Genomic DNA, 15,680 nt, shown 5'->3' on the forward strand with positions numbered 1-15,680 from the left:
AGGGTGCTGGGGGCTAGATGCCTGTATTCTTGTGGGGGGAGAACAGGGGGTGCCAGACCAGGTCCCATCTGCACCATCCCTCCCTCCCTGTCCCCTGGCAGGAGCCATTCGCAAGCAGCTGGCTGCCTTCCTGGAGGGCTTCTATGAGATCATCCCCAAGCGCCTCATCTCCATCTTCACGGAGCAGGAGTTGGAGCTGCTCATCTCGGGGCTGCCCACAATTGACATTGATGACCTCAAGGCCAACACCGAGTACCACAAGTACCAGGCCAACTCCATCCAGGTGCGTTCCCCTCAGCTGAGCCCAGCCGTCCTGCCCGAGCTGGCTGCATCTCGGTACCATTATATTCTGCACCCCAAAGTTGGCTGCATCTCAGCTCTCCTTGTGCAGTGTTTTACTCAGCCAGTCCCCAGCTATCCTGGCCTGAAGCTGACCATATCTCGGCCTTCTCTGGGTAACGTGATACTCAGCTGTCCTGTGCCAGATCTGGCCACATTGTGGCTTTCCTTCTGTGGTGTTAACACCTGACTGTTCCCAGCTGACCTACCTCAGATCTGGCTGCATCTTGCACTTCTCTGCTCTGCTGTTTTGACCATCCCTGTATGGTGTTCTGCTTGGCCAGGCCCAGCCACCCACCCCAGAGTAGGTTGCAGCTGGACCTTCTCTGCATGGTGCTATACTTGGATGTCATGCCCCAGAGCTGGCTGCATTTCAGTCCTCCCTCTATGGTGTTATTCTTGGCTGTGCTAGCCATTCCCACCCCACCACAGAGCTGGCTGCATCAGCCCTCTCCTTAGTATACTCTCCCAGTCTGAACTGTCCCCTCCCAGAGCAGGCTGTCCCCCAGGTCTCACTCCCCTCCTTCCCCTTACAGATCCAGTGGTTTTGGCGAGCTCTGCGCTCATTTGATCAGGCTGACCGTGCCAAGTTCCTGCAGTTTGTGACGGGCACGTCCAAGGTGCCACTGCAAGGCTTTGCTGCCCTGGAGGGTATGAACGGTATCCAGAAGTTCCAGATCCACCGTGATGACCGCTCCACTGACCGCCTGCCCTCTGCGCACACCTGGTAAGGCCTGCCCCAGCATGGGGTGGGGGAAACCCAGGTGTCCAGAACCGCCCCACCACCACCACCCCCCTCAGTGTCTGGAAGAGAGACAGGCAGATACGTACAAGCACCCCCTCCCAGGTGCTGGGGAGGTTCATGCACACACCTCCCCCCTCAGGTATCCAGGAGAGAGAGAGAGACATGCACGGGGGGTGTCAGTGTCCTGTGTGTCCAGGTGTGCATGCGTATATGCACACTTGCAGAGCCCAATCATCTGGGACACGTGTACCTAATCCAGGCATCAGGCCACTGCTGCTGTATAAGGGGCAGGACTTCATGGTGTGAGGAGGGGGCACTGAAACTAGCGGGGAGGGTCTTTGGGGGGAGGAGAGGATCTGTGCTTTATGTGCTGGGGAGGCATAACCCTTAGACTCTGCCTTCTTCTCACTGTCCCCTCCTCCTCCACAGCTTCAACCAGCTGGACCTGCCGGCCTATGAGAGCTATGAGAAATTGCGACACATGTTGCTGCTGGCCATCCAAGAGTGCTCTGAGGGCTTTGGCCTGGCTTGACTCTGCCCCCAGGCCCCCCCCCAGGGAGCGGGACTTGGCTGCCCAGGGGGTGGGGCCTTGCCTGACCCCACCTCTCTCCCTCTCCAGGTTATTTTTCTACTGTCCAAGAGCAGGCAGCTTGGTTGGGGGTGGGGAGAAGGGGGTGTGGCTTGATCAGGGAGTGGCTTGTGGGTGGGGAAGGGGCCACCCTTCTGCTTCCCTTTTTAAGCTCCTCCTACACTTCCTTTTATGGCAAGGGAGGGGGACTGGCTGCTAGCTCCACCCCCCAGGGCCTGCAGAGAGGAGACAAATGCTATATATAAATATATATATATATATTTTTTGGTTTAGTTCTGCCCTTTTTTTCTTAAAAACACTTTGTGCTTGGAATGTGGTTGCCGTGACTCCGAGCAAGCCCTGCCCCTTGGCCTCACCCCTAGCCCCATATCTTTGACCTCTGTACCCTCAAAAACAAGGGGGGGAGGGGTGCATATGCTGGCTCTTTTGGTTTGGCAGGGAAGGGGTTAAAGATGACCCGATTCTGGGGGGAAGGGAGACTAACCCCTTCCCCATTTTTGGCCCTGCCTACTGCCCTTTCTCTGCCCAGGAAAAACAGACACACAAAAGGACAAAACCCCCCTGAAAATGTGAGGAAAAAAGGGGGGGGGGAGAATAAAAAATAAACATGATCTTGGTAAGAGCCATAGCCCGGTCTTCTTTTTGGGGGGGGCACGGCTCGGGAGGAGTTGGAGCTTTGCTGCAGGGGGCTTGAGGCCAGAAGGTGGGGCTTGTTTAGCTCTACCCCCTTCCCTAATAGAGGTAGGGCTGGTTTGGTATGGGGGAGCTGTTGTGTTAAGAGTTTAATGAAGGCTAGACAGGGTTGGTAGGAGAAAGAACAGGGCTATTGGAGGGAGGGGCTTGAGGGAAGGAGGCAGGACCTAATGGCGTTGGGGGTGGTTTGGTGGGGAAAGCCTGGGGCGGGAGGCTGGGAGGATACCTGGAGGTAGTGGGTGGGGCTCCTTGGTCGGGGGGGGAGGGCTAATTGGTGGTGGGGTTGTCTTGATTAGTCGAGCATGAATGTAGGTGAAGGACCCAGACTAAAGATATGGCCAGGCCCCCTTCTTCCCCTGAGCCTCTTTATCTAGCTTATGTTGGTCCCACACTGGGATCGCTACCACATTAGATTCCTCACTGCACGACGCTATGTTGGAGTCTCCAGCGTGAGCATCTTGTTTTCCTCACTATGAGCGCCGCACCCTGGTTTCCCCTCCTAGCCCCTGTACGTCATAAAGGAAGCTTAAACGCCATAATTCGCCTTCCCCTCCTCCATACCAGGCCAGGGGGGAGTCCCCCCGAGGAGGGCAACAGGCGCTGTCGGCTGCAACCCCCTGGAGGGGCCACTGAGGGGAAGCCGCCCCGCCCCCCCACTTCACCCGGGGGAGGAGGCGTACTCTCATCTAAAGAGATCCCTCCCTCCCCAGTGAAGGGGCGGGGCCAAGCAGGTGGGGGAGAAAGTGGGGGTTAGAAGAAGGTGGGACCTAAGTCCAAGAGCGGGGCGAGGCTGTGGGCGGACCTTGGGGAAAGGGGCGGAGCGTCGCGGAAGGGACTTTGGGGGAGGGGCTGGGTGCGGGGGCTAGTACTGTTAGGGAACCCAGGCGTCCCGCCTCCCAGGTCTCCCTGCTCCCACCCCCGGCCCTACTGCTCCTCCAGGGAGCCCAGGCGTCCTGCCTCCCCCTGCCCTCCTAGCAGGGCCGGGACCCCGTTGCCCAGGTGCCCGCAGGCCGGGACGATGCTGGAGGAGCCGGCGCTGCCGCTTTTCACGGCCAAGGGGGACCAGGCGCGGGGGCTGCTCAACACAGAGATAGGGCCCCTGCAGCAGCAGCTCCGAGCCGGCGAGTACGAGGCCTTCCGCTACGCCCCGCTCTTCGAGAGCGACTTCATCCAGGTGGGGGCGGGGCCAGGAGTGGAGAGGCAGAGCTAGAAGGACAGGCGGGCCCATAGCGGGCAGTAGGGCCAGGATGCAATGGAAGGAGCCAAGGGTGGAGTCAAGGGAGCAGGGACTGGCTGAAAGTAAGGAGCCGGACGGGGTGGGAGCCAGAGTGGAGGGGGAGGAGCCAGGGTGCTGGGGGCAAGGCTGTGAGGGGAGGGATGCAGCGAGGGAGCTGGGGTGCAGCTGGGAGTGCAGGAGGAGGAACCAAGGGGCTGGGAAAGGAGGGGTGGAGCCAGGAGGGCTGGGTTAGAGGAGAGGGGAAGAGGCAGAAAGCTGTGGGGCCATGGGCGTAGTCAGAGGAAGACCAAGACTTGGGGAGGGGCGGGGCTAGAGAGGCCAAGGGAGTGGGTCACAGCAGGCGGGCTAGATAAAAAGCCTTGGGGGCGGAGCTAGGCCTGGGGTGTAGTCAGAGGCGGGGCCCTGGCTTCTTGGCCCGGCTTTGTCCTAAGGCCCTGCCCCCCATGGCACACACCACCCCCTCACACCCTCAGATCAGCCGCCGGGGGCAGGTGGTCGACGTGCACAACCGGGTGCGGATGGTGACAGTTGGCGTGGCCTCTACTAGCCCCGCCCTTCTGGTGCCCAACGTGCTGCTGGTGGCCCGCCCTGTGCTGCCCTCTGACAGCCCCGCCCCCCATGCCTGTGCCGGGCCTGCCCCCCGGACTCTGGAGCTGACCAGGTGAGATTCCCCCCACCACCACCGACGTGCACCTCCCCAGCCTCCATAGTGCCCCTCACTCCTGCCCCATCCGTTAGGCTGCTGCCCCTGCGCTTCGTGAAACTGTCGGTCCACGACGAGGGGACCCAGCAGTTGCGGCTGCGCCTGGCCAGCGGCCGCTCCTTCTACCTGCAGCTCTGTTCCCCCTCGGACGCTGCTGCCACCCGGCGCCTATTTGCCCTCTGGGTCCAACTCATCCACCTGCTGCTGCCCCCAGCTGAGTCCGGCCCTACAGAGCTGCCGCCCCTAGCCCCCGAACCCAGTCAGGATGCTGTCGGGGTGAGATGGACACCTGGGTTCCCTCCTGGGTGGGGCGGGGGTGGGGGGGCTGGGACCCCTGGGTTCTCTCCCAGTTCTGGGAAACAAGGTTCTTCTGGTGGGTTGCAATAGCGGGAGACCTGGATGCATGGGTTCCTCCTTGGAAGGAGATTGGGGGCTGGGGCCTCTGGAAAGGCAGGCGCTGAGGGGTTGCAACAGGGGGAGCTGGGAGCCGGGATGCCTAAACTCTGTGCCCCTGGCACTTCCCCCCCGCCCCCACAGAGCCTGGCATCAGTGCCCCCACACGAGGTGGACCCGGCAGCCGTGAGCATCCGCAGTGTGCAAACCCCCAGTCCCGGGGACCTAAGCAGCAATGGCAACCCCAGCCCCCACTCAGTGCCCGACCCACTGCCCCGCGAGCAGAGCCAGGGCCAGGCCCGGGGCCGCAGCCCCCCGGGGAGCAGGAGCGAGGCTGCCCGGTGAGGAGGGGGCGGGCTTGGGGGCGGGGCTGAGAGGGGATGCAGGGGCTTAGGTGTGGTAGGAGAGGCTTACAATCGGGACCAAGATGAGGGGAGAGGTTTAGGCAAGGGGCTGAGGTGGTGGGCGGGGCTTAGGCAGCATAGGTGGGGCTTAGATTTGGCACTGAGGCAGTGGGAGGGGTTTGGAGGGAGGGAGGGAGTTAGATAAGGAGTGTGGGTCTGAGGAGGAGGAGGGCACGAGTAGAGGAAGGGCCGTAAATGCGGTGGGTGGGGTGGGGCTGTGGCATGGGATTTTGGGGTTGAGAGGTTTAGAGGCAGTGGGTGGGGCTTAGAACTGCCTTGAGGTAGTGGGCGGGGCTTAGAAGGGTGGTGAAAGGGCCAGGTAGTCCTGGGAGGTGGTGGGCGGGGTTTCGAGCACTATCGGCGGTGCTTTGGGATCGTGGGGGGGCTTTAGAGGCACTGGGTGGGGCTAGGGGCTCCGTGGGGGGCGAGGCTGAGTCGTGGGGAGTGGGAGAGGCTTAGGCTGGTGGACGCGGCTTAGAGCCTTTGTCTCGCTTTAGGCCCCGCCCCCGCGGCGCGGCCCGCAGTAAATCGTCCCGGGGCCGTCGGCCGAGCCGGCTGCTGGCGCTGGTCAAGTCGCTGTCGCGGGGCAGCCTCGGAGCCAAGGGCAAGAGCAAGGCCCCCCAGGCGCCCTGAGGATTCCCCGCAACGAGCGGACGCTAGAAGGAGGGGCTGCTTGAGTAAACGGAGCAGACGGGACCGCGAGTGGTGTGTGATTATTCCGAGGGGACAGGGCTCGGGCGGGAGCCCGGCGTTCAAAAGGGACAGGCCTAGCTTCACGCGGGCTCTTCCGGTCCGGCGGGAGGGAAGTGACGTCGTGGGCCCGCTCGGCCGGCGGGGGGGCGGCTTGCTACCTGGAACGTTAACGGGCTACGCGCGGGCCCCGGGCCGGCCCAGATTCTGGCAGCGCTGGACGCTCACGTGGTCTGCCTGCAGGAGACACGCCTGACCAGTACGTCCCGCGGAGCAAAGGGCGTAAAGAAGGCGGGGTATGGGGGTGAAGACAAGGGGTCAGCGGGCAAAGGCCTTAGGCCAGGGATGCAGAGGGTGAGGGGCAATGACCGGGGGGCGGGTTATAGGAGAGGCTTATGGGGGTCAAAGATGAGGTACCATCTGGGGTCAACGAGGGGGTGGGGGGTAGACAGTGATCTCCTAGGAGGGTGGGGGGTTATGAAGCAGGAGTCAATGGTCAGAGGTGGAACAGGACTGATGTCTCTTCCCCAGGAGACCAACTGGACGATTCCCTGACGCAGGTGGAGGGCTACACCTCTTACTTCAGCTGCTGCCGCACCCGCTTGGGTTACTCTGGTGAGGGACCCAGGTGTGCGGGGACTGTGCCTACCCCACCTCCAACTCTGCTTTTCCAGAGTGGGAAGAGAACCCAGGAATCCTGGCTCCCTCCCCTCCTAAAGAACACAAGCCGCTGGCCTCCCACCCCACCCTGCTTTTACCTGCCACCCTCCCCTCACAGAGAACCCAGGTGTCCATGAGCTGGGTGCTGACCAGGACACCTGGGTTCCCCTGCCCACAGGGGTAGCAACATTCTGTCGGGCGGAGGCCACACCTGAGGCAGCAGAGGAAGGGCTCTCAGGGCTGCTGGCTGCGCCGGGCGCCATGGGCAGCTACGTGGACAGTGGCAGCTTCAGCCCTGAGGAACTGGCAGTGCTGGACAGCGAGGGACGTGCCTTGGTCACCCACCACCGCATCCGGTGAGGGCAGAGCTTGGGTGGGTGCACCATGGGTCTGGGGGTGGGGCTTGGTCTATGGACATATAGCTGGAGGATGGACCCTTGGCCTTGAAGTGCTATGGATGGAGTCTAAGCCCTGGGTAGGGAAAATGAGCTATGGCTGTAGCATCAAAACTTTGGGGGCAGGGCAGTGGGCTGAGAGCAGTGTCTTGGCCCCTGGCAGGGGACTGGGTTCTGGGGGTGGAGCCTGGGCAATGGGGCATTGGGCAATGAGCTAGCAGCAAAGTTGAGGTGGGGAGGGTTGGGGCCTGGGTGCTCAGGATGATGGGAAATGAGTGTGGAGGGGAAATGAGGTGGGAAATGAGTGGGGAGGGGAGGGGCAGGGCCTGGGTGCTCAGGGTGTGGAGTCGGGGCTGCGTGGGCAAGACCTTGAGCTGGGGGCAGGGCCTAGATAGAGCGGGGCAAGGAGCCTGAACCCCCCCATTCCTCTGTTGCTGCCTCCCCAGGATGCCATGGGGGGCAGAGACTATGCTGACGGTACTGAACGTCTACTGCCCCCACGTTGGCCCCCGGCAACCACTGCACCCTGTACCCCAGCACCGCTTCCTGCAGCTGCTGCGCAACCGTGCCCTCAGCCTGCTGCACCATGGCAGGTACTGCCCCCCTCAGGCCTCCCTTCAGTGGCCTTTGACCCTCCCAGCCTGAGACTGCCCACCCCACCACACATCCTGTCCATGTGCTCCTGTGCCCCCTCCAGACACTGCCCCCAGGAGCCCTTTGACCCGTGCCAGCCCCTGAAACCCTGCCCAAACACACACATCCCATCCACCCTCCTCATACCCTCAGCCCTGCTCTCCCAAGAGCTCACAGGTGCCCTTTGCCCCCCTCCTCAGATACCCTCCCATGGCTTCAGTCCTGCCCCCACCCCCTCTGGATCCCTTTGACCCTCATAGGTGCTCTCTGTAGCCCACAATGCTTGAGACCCCCACTCCCCCACCCTTCACATCTCATCTAGGCCCCCAAGATCCCCCTCCCCCCAACCTGCACCCCTGTCCCCATCGTGAAGACATCACAGGCTGCAGAGGCACTGTGGAGACCAAGGTGTCTGGGGGTCTCTTTCCCCACCTTTCCCCCCCAAAACCCAGATCCTCCTCCAAGAGCTGTGAGGGACCGAGGCATCCAAGAGCCTTGCCCCCAACCCAACAAGCCTCCGCTGCCTCGTGAACCTAGTGAGAACCCAGGCATCCGAGGTCCCAGCACTCCCTCCCCCCAACTCCCTTCCTAGGTTTAGGGGTGGTCCAGGTTCCCCAAATGTATCCTTCCCCCACCCCACCTCCCTTGGGCCCAGACTCTGCCCCCAGCTCTTGATTCTGCCTTTTTGGCTTTGGCCCCCACCCCTAGTTCTGATGCCCCACCTCTCCTATTCTGACTCCACCCCCTCCTAGTCTGACTCTGCCCACCTCTTTGCCTCTGCCAGCCACGTGGTGATCATGGGGGACCTGAACATAGCGCATCGGCCCATTGACCACTGCCAGCCTGGAGACCCTGTGAGTGCTGGAGGAACCTGATAAGAGGGGCAGGGGATTGGGAACCTGGTGCCTGGGTTTCCATCCAGGCTGGGGGAGGGAAGGTAAGGAGTTAGCATACTTGCTGGGGGTGGAGTTGGGAGCCAGGACCCCTGGGTCCTTTCTTAGCTGTAGGAAGAAGGTGGGGGCTGGGAGCCCGGATGTCTGGGTTCTGTACCCCCCTCCTGGATGGGAGTACCAAGGACAGAAGGGAGGATCTGGGAGTCTGGACACTTGGGTCCCTCACCCTGCCCCCCCTCCCCCAACAGGAAGCATTTGCAGCCAACCCAGCACGGTGCTGGCTGGACGAGCTGCTGTCGGGAGATGGGAGTGGGGGTCTCTTCGTGGACACCTTCCGGTTGCGGCACCCAGGGCAGCGCCAGGCCTTCAGCTGCTGGCGAGGGGGCACAGGGCTAGGGGTGCGGGCAGCCAATCAGGGCACACGGCTGGACTACATCCTGGCAGACCGCGTACTGGCACTGGGGGCACTGGCTGGTGCCTCCCTGCTGCCCTCAGTGCTGGGCTCCGACCACTGCCCAGTGTTGGCTCAGCTTGGTGGTGCATTTGTGCCTGCCCCCCACCCCCCTGCCCTGGCTACCCGCCGCACCCAGCTGAGTCTCCGCCCCTTCTTGGCACCCCGGGGACCCCCTGCCCCACTTCCCGGCCCCAGTGGAGCCAGGAAGAGGCTAGCACCAACCCACCTGCCACAGATGGGGGACCTGCGGAGGTACTTCAAGGTGAAGGGGCCATCCCCGGATGCACTGGGGGAGTGTGGAGAAAAGCTGTCCCCATATGCACTGGGGCAGAAACAGCAGGAGCCACTACACGATGCAACAGTGCAGAGCCTGAAGGAGATGGAAGTTGCGCAGACTGGGCTGGAGCAAAACAACCAGGAGCCATGCCCTAGGAAAGCATGGACAGGGAATAGCCCAACATGCCAAGGGGTCACGTGGACAAATGACAACCCAGCATTCACTGGGCCCGAGGGACCTGCGGATATACTTCAAGGTAGAGGGTGGGGCAACACAGGCAAGCACCCTCCCAAAAGACACTTGCCCTATAGTGATGGGGCCCACCCACAGTGCCATGGGGCACAGCCTATCCCCAGAGGCACTGGAGCATAGTGCCTTGGTGATGGGTAGTACCCATGGGCCCCTGGGTCAGGTACCCTGCCATGCTGCACCAGCCCAGACACAGGCTTGGGCCCCACCTACAGGCCCCACTCTGACTGCCCTGGACACTTGGGTTCTGTGGGAGGGGAGGGTCAGCTAGTGGGAGTGGGGCATTAGTTGTCTGGACTCCTGGGCCACAGCTGGTTGAAAGTGTAACAACCTGGCCCATCCCCCCCCTAGTTTATTTTGCTCTCTTTTAACCCCAAACTGGCCTCTATTTTTGATAAATAAAGATATGAAAAGACCTGGTGTGGGACTTAAACCTCCACAAGGCTGTGACACTTGGGTTCTCTCTCCAGACTCTGTGGGGGGTGGGGGATGAGGTAGGCTGTCCCCCTGGCCCCCAGCTTCTTCTTGTGGCTCAGCCCCAATAAGAGCCTGGTTGAATCAGTGGTCTCCCCTGCAGCCAGGGTTCTTTCCCAGCCCACGGGCTGGGGGTGGGACGGACTGTTCCTTCCTAGATACCACTGGGTTCTCTCCTGGCTCTGACGGGTGATGGACAGGGGCTGGGTGGGGGCTGGCCTTGCTAGACCCCTGCAGCTAGGGCTGTGGAGTTGGGGGGACTGTCTCCAGATGCCTGGGTCCAGCCCACAGGGACAGAGCTGGGGCCAGGGTGCCACATGTTTATTGCTGTCCCATGGGTCCCCTGTCCTGGATGGAGGGTGGGTCCATGCATCCATCCATCCATCAGGCGCAAAGGGGCACAGACAGGGTCCCAAAGCAGTCGCGCTCCCACTGACTGAGCAGCTCCAGATGCAGAGGGCGCTGGCAGAAGCCACAGGTCGGGTCTCCTGGAGGCATCAGTGGCAGCCCTTCTGCCTCCCACGCCCGGGACAAGCACTCTGGAGGAAGCATGGAATCAGTGGGAGTGGTCACAGCCCTAGCCCCACCCCCTCTGACCTTATGCCCTGCCCACATCCCTCCCTTGATGTCTTAAGCCTAATTCTGTAGCCATGCCTCTTCCCCTTGGCTTTGAGGCCACATCCCTAAGCCTGGCCCTGCCCCTCCACCAATGGCTCCTGCTCTCCTTCCCCTAGATCCAAGGCAGGCCATGTCCCCTTCTGCTCCTGTGTTATCCCTTGACAATGTCCAGCCCCCACCCGCTGCTTGTGTCCCTGGCTATGCCCCTCTGACTGCTGTCCCACCTCCTACCCAGATGCACCATTCAGCTCCTTGGTAGCACCCCATAAGCACCCCCTCCCCTCCCTGCAGCTCTGCTCCCTTGGATGATTAGCCCCACACCCTGCTCCCAGGCCCAAACCCCTGCCCCAAGCTCCACCTGCCCACTCACCAACTAAGTGCTCAATCATGGGTGGGGTGTGATGTGGGGTGGGTGCCAGGCGCAGCAGCTCATGGCCGCGCGGCACCGTGGGGTAGTTGATGGCCTGAATGTAGATGCCATCATGGGTCAGGAGCCGCTCGCTCACCCGGGTGCAGGCCGCTGCCTCCCCCACCTGTACCAGGGATGCAGGAGTTGGAGGTTTCTCTCTTTCTCAGATGCATGTAGGCAGGCAAGCAAGCCTCCCTACCTGCCCCCCACCTCCAGGGGATGCAGTAGAGCAGGGCCTCCAATGGCTGGGTGTTACCCAGGCAGCACCATACAGGAGCATTTAACATCCTCTTCACTCCCACAGCTCCCCAGCAGGCCCTGATCCTTCACTAGCCTGGCAGGCCTCACCCAACAGGCCAACCAGCAGCCTCCTGGTGGCCCCTTCCTTCTCCCAACCTGCATTAGTGTGGCCCCAGCTGCCAGGCCCTGGTGCTGGGCCAGGATGCCCAGCACTTCAGCTGCATGTGAAATGTTGGAGGCCTGCAGGACTCAGGCCAAGAACACCCAGTTCTAGTCATGTAGGGGGCAGAGGGTAGGTTGGGGGGAACCAACAGGGTTGGGTACGTCTACATGAGCTGCTTACTGCACAGTTAACCAATCAGCTGTGCAATAAACATCTCAGTGTCTGCAGGTGCACCCCTACCTGGGCACATGGAACTAATGAACCCCTGCAGCAGGGAAGGACTTTTGAACAGAAGTACTGTCCTGGGGCCAAGTTTTTTTTTTGGGAAAAATTCATATGTAGACGCTGCCTCAGCTGTCTGGGGCATGGTATCTCAGTATGGGACTAGCTGGCAGACAGCCCTTGCATGGGTGCACCATACAGACAGCTGCTCCCCAGCACAAATTGCTGGGGGAGCAGCCCTGGGCTCTTTGGCTGGCTGGAGTGCAGTGTGCCTCAGTGCAGGAGCTACCTGCCAGCTAGCCCTGCACTGAGGTACCCCATGGCCCATTCAAGCCCCCAGCACATAGAGCTGCTCCCCTGGATCCCTGCCCACCCAGCCTGCTCCAACCGGGCTCCACCTGCTGTGCACAAATCAACTCCAGAGCAAATTAAAGCAGTGAACCCTGGAGCAAAAAGAACTGAAGGTTACTGGTCCACATTAATTGTGCATGTAGATGTGCCCACAGGTATGGAGCACAGCTGTGCTATGGCATCACTATGGCCAGGACTGTGGCTGATACCCCACAACCACCCATGTATGGGCAACCATAAGCCTTTCGATTTCAGGCTTTTCCTGCAGCATCTGTGCTTCATGTGAAGCAGGTGCAAAGAGGGTGCTGCTGTACTGCGTGGAGGAGGGAGGATCTGCACTGGCCCTCGCAGACTGCCAGATAAGGTCAAATGCATCCATTCAGGCCGATTATGCAACCACATTCATTTTCCTGTTCACAATTACTGGAGGCATGGTTGTTTCCAAGGCCAGGTTTCCAAATCTGCCCAGGAGAGGAGGGTCTGACAGGAAAGGGGGAGGCAAGGGGCACACCTCCCCACATAGGTTTAGTGCCCCTGCAGGGGGAGAGGGACAAAGTTGAGGCAAACCTCCAACACTGAGAGTCTGTGCCTAGGAAATCTTAACACAGTTTTACTTTTTTCCATATGTGGGATCTAATTATGGGGGGTCATCTTATATTGGAGTGAATAGGGTAGCCTCTAATTATGAGCATTGTCTTGTATCTGGGTCATCTTATATTTGAGTAAATACAGTAGAATCTAACTATCAAGAGGAGCTGGTCTTATATGGGAGTAATTACAGCACATGTCTGCACACACATACACGCACACACTCACTGTTGTGTTGCCTGGACACAAAAACTCAACCACACACACATGAGGTCTGAGACGCACATGCTTGTGCACACCGGCTACCCCTGCCACAACCATTCTAAGCTCCCACTCCCAAACCCTGTGCGGAGAGAATCCCCATGTCATGCCCCACCTCATTCTCAGGGACTCCCAGCACCTTCCCTCCAAATCCCAAAGGAACGCAGGTGTCCTCTGTCCTGGGACCCACACCCAGGGAACACAGGGGTCCTGCCTCCCCATTCCCCCTCCAGGGAATTTGGGTGTTCTCTGCCCCCCCCTCCAGGGTCCCGACCCTGCCCCCCCAGAATTCAGGGGTCCTGCCCCACCCCAATCCCCAGGGAACCCAGGAGTCCTCTTCCCCATGTCCAGTCCCCCATTCCCATGATCCTCACCCCTGATCCCCCCCACCCCATCCCAAGACCCAGACTCACACGCAGAGGCACAATGTGGCTTTGGCTGGGCAGGGCAGGCAGGCGGGCATCACGCAGGCAGCGGCGCAGCATGGCAGCGTGGCGCTGGTGGGCACGGCGCAGCGCCCTGCCCTCAGTCCCTGCCAGCACGGCCAGCGCTGCCAGTGCCCCAGCCAGCACTGCAGGGGGCAGCGCTGTGGTAAAGATCAGCCCTGGTGCCAGGCTGCGCACTGCATCCACCAACATTTGTGGCCCTGCGATGTACCCTCCCACTGCACCCACCGCCTTGCCTGGTGCAGAGGGGAGGGACAGGGGGTTAGAAATCTGGAACCCAGGTATCCAGGAGCCCTGGGCCCATCCCAGAGCCTGCAGCCTTCCCAGAGTCAGGGGAAGAGCCCAGGCATCTAGGAAGCCCCAGACTCAGCAGAAAAACCCAGGCCCCTGGGGCCCAGACCACCACTCCAACTCCCCTGGCATGGTGGGGGTTAGAACAGGGAACCCTGATGTCCAGGCTCCCCGTCCCTGGGGGGGATCCAGGTGCCTGGGCTCACCGAGGGTGCCAGAGACAATGTCGAGCTGGTGCTGGAGACCATCACGCTCAGCGATGCCGCCACCCCGTGACCCATAGAGCCCCACGGCATGGACCTCGTCTGCAAACGTCAGTGCCCCATGTGCCCGTGCCACCTCCAGCAGCTCCCCCAGAGGGCAGATTGAGCCTGGGGGCAGAAGGGGGGTCAGAGGTCCCCTCACTCCCAACCTGCAACCCTTCCTATAGCCCTGCGGCACTCCTCAATCCCAATCCGCAGCCCCCCTCAAGATAGGTACCCTTCATTCCCAACCTGCAGCCCCCTCTTCATGGTGGCCTTCCCTCCTGACCCGCAGCCTCCACCCAGCAATACCATCCATGGAGTGCACAGTCTCGAAGGCCACAATCTTGGGGGTGCTGGGCTCTGTGTGCCGCAGCAGCTCGTCCAGGTGCACTGGGTCATTGTGGCGGAAGATGTGGCGTGGTGCCCCGCTGCGTCTGATGCCCTGGATCATGGATGCATGATTCCCCGCGTCCGAGAATACCTCACAGCCTGGAGGTGGGGGGGCAGGGGGCAGGCTGCCAAAACTGTGGAATCCAGGTGTCTGGGCTCCCAAACCACCCAGACCCCCTTCCTGAGTGGGGACAGAATCCAGGTGTCCAAACACCCAGTTCCACATCCTAGTCCCCCTTCTCAGAGATGCATGAGAACCCAGGTTTCCGGGCTCGCAACCCCACACTGAGGGGGGAACCCAGGCATCTGGGGCCCTCTCCTACCCAGGGAGGGAACCCAGGTATCTGGGGCCGTCGAGGACCCCAACCCTGCCCCCCTCCCAACCCACCCCACCCCACCCCAAGTCAGGGAGGGAACCCAGGCATCTGGGCACCATGTTCCAGCACCCTCTCAAGGAAGCGAACCCAGGTGTCTGGGCCTCTCTAGCTCCCCTGCCAAGACAGAACCTAGGCATCTGGGTACCTGGCAGCAAGCTGGCCAGGGTGCTAAGGGTGGCGTCGTTGGCCACGAAGCAGGAGGAGAAGACCAGGGCAGCATCAGTGCGGTGAAGCTTGGCCAGTGCCAGCTCCAGTGCCACATGGAACCAGCTGGTGCCTGAGATGTTCCGTGTCCCCCCGGCCCCAAGGCCATGAGCCTGGAGGGCCTCCCTGCGAGGGGGAAGACAGGATGTGAGGGACTGCAGGTTGGGAGTGAGGGATACCATCAGGCTACGGGCCAGAAGTGAGGGGGGCTCAGGGAAGGGCTGCAGGTTGAGAGTGAGGGGCACCATGAGGGAGGCGCGCAGGTCAGGAGTGAGGAGCACTGGGGGGGGAGGGGGCAGGACACAGGGACTTACGTGGCAGCGTGCAGCACTTGCGGGTGGCGGCTTAGGCCCAGGTAGTCGTTGCTGCACCAGATGGCCACGTCGGTGCCATGGTCAGTGCGGGCCAGGGGAGGTGTGTCCACATGGCGCGTGACAGTGCGGAAGACACGGTATGAGTGATCCTGGCGCTTTGCCGCCAGCCGCTCTGCAAAGAACTGCTCATAGGGGAATGAGCCCGCTGGGGGGTGGAGGAAGGGGGGGGTCAGGATTGGGCCCACCACAACTCCGGTCAAAGCATCCAGGCCCAGGATCTGTTCCCCCCTACCAGGATTAAGCCCACCCCTCCAAGCAAGTTCAGGGCCCCTGTCCCAGGATCAGTCCCATGCAGGATACATCCCCCCAGGATCTGGCGGCTCACCAGGCAGCTGCAGGCGGGGTGGGGCCTCCTCAGTGTCTGTGGGACAGGGGTGGGGTCAGGGGTCACAGCCCCGATGCCTTGGTTGTGCTCCAGGGCTGGGGCTGGGCAGGGGTTGTCTCTGATGCCTGGGTCCTCACCTGAGCAGGTGGCCACGTCCTCCTGCAGCTCAGGCGGGGCACGCTGCACCGCGGCCCCCAACGTCCCCATCCATGGACACGGGCCTGGCGGGGAAGCAGGGGTCAGGACCCAGGTGTGCAGGCACCTCCTCCCTACCCCCACAAGAACCCAGGCATCCTGGCTCCTCCCACCCCGAGCACCCCCGTGCCGGTACACAACCCGGGAGGCCAC

At 61.6% G+C, this 15,680-nt stretch overlaps 3 protein-coding genes across 5 annotated transcripts in view; 2 read left to right on the plus strand and 1 right to left on the minus strand.

Moving 5' to 3' along the window:
* The window catches only part of HUWE1 (HECT, UBA and WWE domain containing 1, E3 ubiquitin protein ligase), an 82,616-nt gene extending 80,323 nt beyond the window's left edge, over positions 1-2,293 (plus strand). Inside the window, 3 exon segments of the mRNA XM_014523851.2 lie at positions 102-283; positions 876-1,066; positions 1,514-2,293. Coding sequence (XP_014379337.1) covers positions 102-283; positions 876-1,066; positions 1,514-1,616 — 476 coding nt within the window. The 3' untranslated portion in view covers positions 1,617-2,293.
* Positions 2,294-2,649: 356 nt separating this feature from the next.
* APEX2 (apurinic/apyrimidinic endodeoxyribonuclease 2) lies at positions 2,650-10,017 on the plus strand. 3 transcript variants are annotated; one of them, XM_025213752.1, is made up of 7 exons: positions 2,650-3,540; positions 4,077-4,264; positions 4,342-4,582; positions 4,844-5,040; positions 5,601-6,089; positions 6,325-6,408; positions 6,632-6,682. In XM_025213752.1, exons 1-5 carry the CDS (start codon positions 3,385-3,387, stop codon positions 5,734-5,736), a joined length of 918 nt encoding a protein of 305 aa, XP_025069537.1. In that variant the 5' UTR covers positions 2,650-3,384; the 3' UTR covers positions 5,737-6,089; positions 6,325-6,408; positions 6,632-6,682. The 3 variants fall into 3 exon arrangements, with proteins under 3 accessions (XP_025069537.1, XP_025069535.1, XP_025069536.1); XM_025213750.1 differs by lacking the exons at positions 2,650-3,540; positions 4,077-4,264; positions 4,342-4,582; positions 4,844-5,040 and adding exons at positions 7,295-7,441; positions 8,266-8,335; positions 8,623-10,017 and having other exon boundaries at positions 5,739-6,089; positions 6,632-6,809; XM_025213751.1 differs by lacking the exons at positions 2,650-3,540; positions 4,077-4,264; positions 4,342-4,582; positions 4,844-5,040; positions 6,325-6,408 and adding exons at positions 7,295-7,441; positions 8,266-8,335; positions 8,623-10,017 and having other exon boundaries at positions 5,739-6,052; positions 6,632-6,809.
* A 117-nt stretch (positions 10,018-10,134) lies between these two features.
* Positions 10,135-15,680, minus strand: part of ALAS2 (5'-aminolevulinate synthase 2) — a 6,198-nt gene continuing 652 nt past the window's right edge. The window contains exons 2-10 of the mRNA XM_006031989.3: positions 15,470-15,553; positions 15,333-15,368; positions 14,948-15,152; positions 14,575-14,759; positions 13,972-14,151; positions 13,624-13,788; positions 13,094-13,362; positions 10,817-10,979; positions 10,135-10,367 (exon numbers count right to left, since the gene is read on the minus strand). Of these exons, the coding sequence (XP_006032051.1) occupies positions 10,213-10,367; positions 10,817-10,979; positions 13,094-13,362; positions 13,624-13,788; positions 13,972-14,151; positions 14,575-14,759; positions 14,948-15,152; positions 15,333-15,368; positions 15,470-15,539 (1,428 nt within the window). The 5' untranslated portion in view covers positions 15,540-15,553 and the 3' untranslated portion in view covers positions 10,135-10,212. The remainder of the gene's footprint in view (positions 10,368-10,816; positions 10,980-13,093; positions 13,363-13,623; positions 13,789-13,971; positions 14,152-14,574; positions 14,760-14,947; positions 15,153-15,332; positions 15,369-15,469; positions 15,554-15,680) is intronic.

Source organism: Alligator sinensis, unplaced genomic scaffold (genome assembly GCF_000455745.1).
Source record: "Alligator sinensis unplaced genomic scaffold, ASM45574v1 scaffold137_1, whole genome shotgun sequence".
Lineage (NCBI taxonomy): Eukaryota > Metazoa > Chordata > Crocodylia > Alligatoridae > Alligator > Alligator sinensis.

Excerpts from the sequence above, each read along its gene's own strand:
- APEX2 (XM_025213750.1), top strand. The coding sequence starts at position 6,715 with ATGGGCAGCTACGTGGACAGTGGCAGCTTCAGCCCTGAGGAACTGGCA. Across the intron at positions 6,810-7,294 it reads GTCACCCACCACCGCATCCG|GATGCCATGGGGGGCAGAGA; the intron begins GTGAGGGCAGAG and ends CTGCCTCCCCAG. Across the intron at positions 8,336-8,622 it reads ACTGCCAGCCTGGAGACCCT|GAAGCATTTGCAGCCAACCC; the intron begins GTGAGTGCTGGA and ends CTCCCCCAACAG.